General features: G+C 47.5%; 1 protein-coding gene across 1 annotated transcript; it reads left to right on the top strand.

Moving 5' to 3' along the window:
- The first annotated feature begins 1140 nt into the window (after window positions 1–1140).
- Window positions 1141–7413, top strand: CCN3 (cellular communication network factor 3). The gene is made up of 5 exons (XM_075144568.1): window positions 1141–1215; window positions 1312–1543; window positions 1888–2139; window positions 4001–4209; window positions 6221–7413. The coding sequence occupies exons 1-5, from the start codon at window positions 1141–1143 to the stop codon at window positions 6515–6517; spliced, it is 1065 nt and encodes a 354-aa protein (XP_075000669.1). The 3' UTR covers window positions 6518–7413.
- The last annotated feature ends 605 nt before the right edge of the window (window positions 7414–8018 follow it).

Raw genomic sequence — 8018 nt, 5'->3', positions numbered from 1 at the left:
AGAATCCAGCGCATATTATCTGCCCCAGACAACCGGGCATCGAGAATATCTGTATCCTAGCAAGACCCAAGAAGGCCTGCCTTGGGCAGAAGGCAATTCCTGACAAGTAAAACCCGTTAACAGATTTAGTCTCCCTTACGCTTGGCCTAAATCCGTCCTGCACACGCTAAAATAACTGCACAGCACAGAGCACTGGAGTTACTTCTCCAAAGCATTCCTGAGGCCTGACATGTTGGCTCTGCACCTCCCATGGCTGCACACGCCATGCGAGCACTGGGGAGTCTGTTACCTTTTCAGCTCATCACAGGAGTTTCATGGTGCACAGACCTCAAAGAGCTCCCTGTACAACTCCCGTTTCCTACCAGCCGATACACTCGCACCCCTCTGGTAACGAACAGTGCCCGTGACTTGAAACTGAAGAGTTTGCTGGGGAGCACACATCACCACACAGCCCCTTACCTTCATGGGGCCCATTCGCGCCTCCGTAATGCCCGCAAAGCTCAAGAAGCCTCAGGCAAGGGCCAGAAGCAGTGCAGCCCCAAGAGCTGCTTGTGTTTGGGGTGGCCAGTCTCGAACACCAAGTGCTGCCCAACCACGTTGGCCGTGCCACAGACCATGGCATAGCCCCTCAACAGCAGAGAGGCAGCATCGTGCTTCCCTACAATTTATAACCGTCAGCATAGCTCGTCTGGGAGATGCCGCAGGCAAACAGGGTGGTTTAGGGGGGCCGTAGGGCCGGGCTGCGGGCGGCAGCCCCCGCCCGGGGAGCCCCTCGCCTCAGGCGCTCGGCCGGCTCGACCCCCGGGAAGGGGCCGGCTCTGCGCCCGGGGCTCCGGTCCCCTCTCCATGTAACGCCCCCGGGGAGAGGGCTCCCGCCTGTGCCGCCCGGAGCCGGGCTGGGCAGGGTGGTGCGGGCCCGGCGGGACTGGGGCAGCGGCTCGGCGCCGCCGGCGCAGGTGGCGGGAGGAGCGGGGAAAGCGGAGCGCCCGGCCCGGCTCCAGCTCCCCGCCTCCGGCCCGCGCTGCCCTCTGAGGGGGGGTGGTGTTGGAGGGGGGGGTCCCCAACGGCCTCTATATAAGCGGCTGCAATGGCTCTGCCGCCAGAGCCGAGCGCCGCGGCGGGGAGGCAGCGGCCGGGACCATGGTGACGGGCGGCGGGCAGGGCCGGCCCGCCCTGCTGCTCCTCCTCCTCCTCCTCCTCCTCCGGCTGTTCGAGGCAAGTGCGGGGCGCCCGGCGGGGCCGGCGGGTGGGGGGAGCCGGCCGCCGGGCCGGCCCCGTGACCTGGCCCTCGGGGCCGCTTTGTCCCCGCAGGTGAGCGGCCGGGAGCCGGCGTGTCCCCGGCCCTGCGGCGGGCGCTGCCCGGCCGAGCCGCCGCGCTGCGCCCCGGGGGTGCCCGCCGTGCTGGACGGCTGCTCCTGCTGCCTGGTGTGCGCCCGGCAGCGCGGCGAGAGCTGCTCCCCGCTGCTGCCCTGCGACGAGAGCAGCGGCCTCTACTGCGACCGCGGCCCCGAGGATGGCGGCGGGGCCGCCGGCATATGCATGGGTAGGTGGCGGCGGGCGGCCGGGCCGGGGTCGCCGGGGCTGGGAGGCCGGCTCGGCGTCCCCCGCCTGCGGCAGCCCTCCCCGGGGCGGTGGGGAGGCCCTCCCCGGGCCGGGGCCCGCCGCGCTGTCGGCGGAGGGGTGTCGCTGTCCCGCTCTTCTCCCGCCTTCCCTCAGACGGAGCGGCTCTTCCTCAGGACTGCCTGCGCCGCGGCGGGCCGACGGCTTTCCGCCGCTGCGGGAGCGGTGCTCTGGGGCTGGGAGGGACGGCCGCCGCAGTGCTGTGGGAGGCGCCGGGAGGTGCCGACTCCCTCTGTCTCAGTGAAATGCATTCACTTTTCTCACCAGTGCTGGAGGGAGACAACTGCGTGTTTGATGGGATGATTTATCGCAACGGAGAGACGTTCCAGCCCAGCTGCAAGTACCAGTGCACCTGCCGAGACGGACAGATCGGCTGTCTGCCCCGCTGTAACCTGGACCTGCTGCTCCCCGGCCCCGACTGTCCTTTCCCCAGAAAAATCGAAGTCCCTGGAGAGTGCTGTGAGAAGTGGATCTGTGACCCTAAAGATGAAGTGATTTTGGGAGGTTTTGCTATGGCTGGTGAGGAAACTAAAACTATCTATCACAGTCATTGTGAGGAGGAGGTGATATCATACTGGAAATATCCATGGGGTTGCCAAATCTAAGACACATTGCTTTGTGCGGTTGGTTTTTTCTGATCTTTTTTCTCATCTAGAGTCACTAGTAAGTATACTAGTGGTTATGAATAAAGGCAGAGCTCGGTAGGTAAAAGAAAAGATATTCAGAGGATGAATGTGCATAGCAGTTTTAAAAGGTAGTTAACTTTAGTTAGTTACCAGTTCTGAAATTGCTGTTCATCTGGTACAGGATAGTTCTGTGAGTGGAATAAAACAGGGGTAAGCTCATAAACCTCCAAACATTCTCCCTTGCCCCGCCAAATCAAAGCTGCAGTCTTGCTAGTTGCTCTGCAAGAATATGTTACATCATAAATACTATCCTACAGCTTAGTCTACAAAAGACTTTTTTTTCCTCTAAATTCCCCAGCTATTACAAGTGGTCAGCATGGTAGCTAAAATGCCAACCAATTCCTGCCTGTCTGTGCTAGAGCTCTCATCATTATTGTTGGCATTAAAAGCATTACAAAGTACTTGGAGAAGCAGTGGTTATAAACACAGTGAGTGGATCTGAAAAAAAACATCCCATTCCAAAACGCAGAACTCATAAAATGCTTTTGTAATTGAAAAGAGCTACATAATATTCTCCCCCTGTTTTCTTACTGAATTATGTCTCCATCCCCTTTAATTAGACTATTAGTTCAACATGAATAATAAGCTAGTTTTACTGAGGGTTGAGGGCACTGCATTCTCTTCCAGTCACTGCTCTTTGTGGTCTTAAGCAGTTAGTTATGCTGAAACTCACCTAATCCATTTGATAAACAAGTAAGGAAAGATCCAGGAAGAAAAGCTCTAATAGCTTTTCAGAGTGCTATGAAGTGTCAGTTGTAAGGCACATAAGGTATAAATAAAAAGCTTGCACCTTTCTACTATCTTTCCTTTTCTTTGATTTGTCTGACAGTGACAGGCTAATCCGTAAAATGCCTACAGGTGGATTATCTGCATTCTTTCCAGCAACGACCATCCCTCTTGGGAGGCCACCTTTTCCGGAGCTTTACCATGCAAAAGGCAAAAATGCTGTTTGCTGTTGTAGAGGAGCTTAACAGCAAGAACTGTGACTGACGGCTCAGTTGTGTTGCCTCACTCTGTTTACTCCTGTGATAACCGCTGAACCAAACTATACAGTTAGCAATATTTGCATAATACAGCTTAACACTTCCATGAGGGCAGGATGATGATCAGAGTTGGCTATGTCTTTGAGTAGCTGTGATAACACCTGGAAATTACTTCCTTCTTCCCTCCCCACCATCATCCTGGCTATAATCTATCAATAATTGACAGGATCGGGTGACTTTATGACTCTAGGAATAAAGGACTTTACTTCCATGCTGTTTATTAGTTTAGATAAATCATTCAGCCTCTCTCAAATCATATCTAATATAAATATTTATATGACGTAGCTTCAGAACAGATTCGTGATGTATTTCCATTGGAAAGAGTGAGGAACAAAGAGTTACTAAAGTAGAATTCTAAACTGGTTAAAAAATTGGCAATAATTCTCCAGCTGTGGACTTGAGTGAACTGAATCTAAATGCTTTGCTGATTACACTGATACGCACCTTTCTGTTATTTTTAGGTGTAGGAAGTTGCCATCCAAGGCTCCTAAAAAGGCAGCTTTTAAAATTCCTAAATCCTGTCAAAAGCATGGATTTTGGACCTTTTTTTTGTCTCATGTGTTTCTTCCCAGATGTGGTAGAGCTTAATTAGATACTGGGTTTTCACATGAGTTTTTCTTGTAATAAAGTTCTGTGAGGTTTTGTCTCCAGCCTACAGACAAGAGGCCACACTGGGGATCGATGTGTCGGATTCAAGTGCCAATTGTATTGAGCAGACAACAGAATGGAGTGCTTGTTCCAAAAGCTGTGGAATGGGCTTTTCCACCCGTGTTACCAACAGAAATCAACAGTGTGAGATGGTGAAGCAGACACGGCTTTGCATGATAAGACCTTGTGATAATGAAGAGCCATCTGATAAGGTATGCTGCAAAGAGTGGCAGGGGAGCAGAGTCTCTTCAGCTGTAATTCCAAGGTTGCAATATTGTGGTCTAGAATGCTCCAGATGCAAGTGTATGTAAATACACCTTTTAGCATATGTGCAGCAAGCCCAGCGTTTTTGGTAAGCGTTAGATTTGCCATGTTTGCTCAGTAGCTTTGAGCTGCACCTCCAGCAGGCCGAGGGAGGTGATTCTGCCCGTGTACTCCACCTTCATGAGACCCCATCTGGAGTACTGCGTCCAACTCTGGAGCCCTCAGTACAGGAAAAACATGGACCTGTTGGAGTGGGTCCAGAGGAGGGCCACGAAAATGATCAGAGGGATGGAACACCTCTCCTATGAGGAAAGGCTGAGAGAGTTGGGGTTATTCAGCCTGGAGAAGAGAAGGCTTCGGGGAAACCTTATTGCGGCCTTTCAGTACGTAAAGGGGACTTATAAGAAAGACAGACTTTTTAGTAGGGCCTGTAGTGATAGGACAAGGGGTAATGGTTTGAAACTAAAAGAGGGTAGATTTAGACTAGATATAAGGCAGAAATTTTTTATGATGAGGGTGGTGAAACACTGGCACAGGTTGCCCAGAGAGGTGGTAGATGCCCCACCCCTGGGAACATTCAAGGTCAGGTTGGATGGGGCTCTGAGCAACCTGATCTAGTTGAAGATGTCCCTGCCCATGGCAGGGGGGTTGGACTAGATGACCTTTAAAGGTCCCTTCCAACCCAAACCATTCTATGATTCTATGATAATTTGAGCCATCCCAAACAAATCAGATGTATTGCATGTGCAGACAATTTTCACAGCTCATGCAGTTCTAACTTCTTCCACAAATGCAATTGTACTACCTGTATGTATACTTCAGAGCTGCTCCAATCATGCAGATGGATATATCAGATTTCTAGTCTGTTGAGCATCTGGAACTGCAGAGGCGTGCGTGAAATCCTACAAAATCTGCTTGGGTAAATTAAACCTTACCTTAATCCTTATGATGCTTTTTCCAAAAGCAAATCCAACTGACACTTCAGGTGCAATAAATGTGTATTTGAGGGAGCTAACTTTTTTGCTGCTTCTACACATTATACAAGTGTTACTGTCAGGGAGAATAACATGTAGCTAGGTAAAAGGACCATCACTTTATGTAATATTCTGAGTGTTGGAAAGCATTGCTATGGCCTTTGCTGAATACTCTGTGCAGTTTTAAATACTGTGTTTTGAAAAGGATATGAAACATTTGGGAAGAGTCGGGGAGACTAACAAGAATGATCAAAGGTCTAGAAAACCTGTTCTGCTAGGGACGAATTGATTCAACGGAACTTTTTCTGAATGCAAGAGAATGGAGATGCATTCTCATAACTGTATTCAGACATTGCAGCCTGTTCTGAGTCCCTGGGGGATACAACAAGAAATGGTGAGTTTATACTGCGTAAAAATTAAGACATGAGTGAAAAACGTCCAAGAAGTAAGAATAGTGAACTGTTAGGATTGTCTGGGCCAGACGTGGAGTCTCTGTCACTGAAAACTTCCAAGGACAAGTTAGACAACCGTCTGTTAAGAATAACATGGATAAAGCTGATTCTGCCTTGGGTCACAAGAATTGGCAATAATTTTTGAGGTTTGTTTTAACCCTCTTTTTTTCCCCTGAATCTAGTCCTGTAACTTACTCATTTGGCTTCCTGATTCTCTGATGGAACTACATTAGCCTGAAAAGTTTTCCAATAGAGTATAGTGTCATAATGAATTTTGGTTTGGCTTGTCTCAGATGACAAGAGTGGGCTTTAATTATTTGTCATTTATTACTGGCCCAATAACACACTGGTGTCAAAGGTCAGATCTTGCCTGTAAGTAACTACTGAAGTAGCTGCAGAGTCTTATTGCTGTTGAATGAGCAAAGACAACAAATTTAGGTTTTCAGAATAGACCTATATCCTTGCATGTCAATTTTTAACTGCTTTCTGTCTTATGGAATGATGTATCTAATGTCTCTTCATATTTCTCTTAGAAAGGGAAGAAATGTGTCCGAACAAAGAAGTCCCTGGAAGCTGTTCGCTTTGAATACAAGAACTGCACCAGTGTGCAGACATACAAACCTCGTTACTGTGGTCTCTGCAATGATGGGCGATGCTGTACCCCACACAACACCAAAACGATTCAAGTTGAGTTCCGCTGTCCTCAGGGCAAAGTCCTAAGAAAGCCAATGATGTTGATCAACACCTGTGTCTGTCATAATAACTGTCCTCAGAGTAACAATGCTTTCTTCCAGCCGTTAGATCCAACGTCTAGTGAAGCCAAAATATGAAAAGCATAAATTAGGTAGCGCAAAAGGTATAAATAGTTTATACAAAACTTGACCCACAATCAGGTGAATGTAACAATTACATATGTAAAATATCTAAGATGTTTTTCAAAACAGTCTAGGCGCTTTCTTTTTTCCTGTAGTTTATTAAATACCTCATTTTACATTTCCCCCCTCCAAATGTCTTTTACTCACTTGAAGGAAATTTTGTACCTTGGACAGAGCCTTCTTTTTTTCTTGACGATGACATAAAGATTACAAGGCGAACAGCTAGTCTTTCTCCTTGACTTAAGGGGATCATGCCAAGAGCTTCAGTAGCTGTAAGACTGGGCTCTTTAAGAGTAAATGGATTCCTTGGGGAATGCATGATACTGTATCACATAAGCTTCCTGGTTCTTAACTTCACTTAGCATAATGTGGATAAACACTTAAGCAGTGTTCTTTTTCCATTCTAATGAAACTCTGTTTCTGATGACAGTAAAATCTTGCTGACGAAAGTGTTGCATTCTTATGTCTTATAAAATACCTTCTATCTGTACCTCCGACTTTCTCTGAGGATTAAGTTTGCACATAGACTCTGAAATGACGTAGCTTAGGTCTCTTATCCTGAAGCATAGCAGATTGATAGTTGGCAGCAATTAAATTTCTCTTTGGTAACTTCACTAGCAGTCTAATCCAAACCCCACTGAAGTCGGCGCCTTAGGAGAACTTGGTTCTAACTGATGTGTGTCTGTAGATATAACTATTTGGATGCCAAAAAAAAAATTCTGTAAATTCCTCTAAAATACTAACTGTATCATATGGTGCTTCATTTCTTAGAAAGGTGTATATGTAAATAGAAACTGTATATATTGTAATATAACTTTACTAAGTAAATAAACTTTATGTGATTCAAAATATTTTTTTCCTAAAGTTGTTTTTCTTAAACTACCAACTTTTAACAGCTAAAAGCAATGGGAAGAAAAAGGGTCTGCAGACTCCTAAAATCAAAAGACCCTATCTTGTGATGTTCTTAGTGTACCTCATCCTAATTGCTGCCCTAACAGGTATGCAGTGTCCTGGTGCAGGAAAGGATGAATAATTTGTGAGGCACACATCAGAAGGGAGGTTTCTTTCAGAGTAAGTTAGCCTGGGAGACAGGATGATGTAAATAAAGTTAGGTTTGGATGCGGTGTGCCCTGAAACATAGTGGTGATGGGGAAGAATAATTAGGTGATCCGGAGTTTGGGTTTGGGTCTGAAGTACTACTGAAATATTAAATTGTGTCTTGCAGCATTTCTGCCTCATAAAAGCAGCCTGTGACCCTGCTTGTGCTAGATATTGTATGGCAATATCCCCAAGGAATACGGAGCCTGAGGGTGGCAGTTTCACATATGTTAAATCCTGTATGTAGCAGGATTGTACAAACAGGTCATAAGTACAATTGTGCAGACATTCAACTGCCTAGACTGTGGGCCCAAGCTTTGCGGGGTGTGTGTATCTCTCTGTTAGAGATACCAGAGTA

This window comes from Calonectris borealis, chromosome 2 (assembly GCF_964195595.1).
Source record: "Calonectris borealis chromosome 2, bCalBor7.hap1.2, whole genome shotgun sequence".
Taxonomy (NCBI): domain Eukaryota; kingdom Metazoa; phylum Chordata; class Aves; order Procellariiformes; family Procellariidae; genus Calonectris; species Calonectris borealis.
This window is presented reverse-complemented; position numbering and strand designations above follow the sequence as displayed.

Coding starts and splice junctions, on each gene's coding strand:
- CCN3 (XM_075144568.1), top strand. CDS start 1,141: ATGGTGACGGGCGGCGGGCAGGGCCGGCCCGCCCTGCTGCTCCTCCTC. Junction 1,544..1,887: donor GGCCGCCGGCATATGCATGG/GTAGGTGGCGGC, acceptor TTTTCTCACCAG/TGCTGGAGGGAGACAACTGC. Junction 4,210..6,220: donor ATGAAGAGCCATCTGATAAG/GTATGCTGCAAA, acceptor TATTTCTCTTAG/AAAGGGAAGAAATGTGTCCG.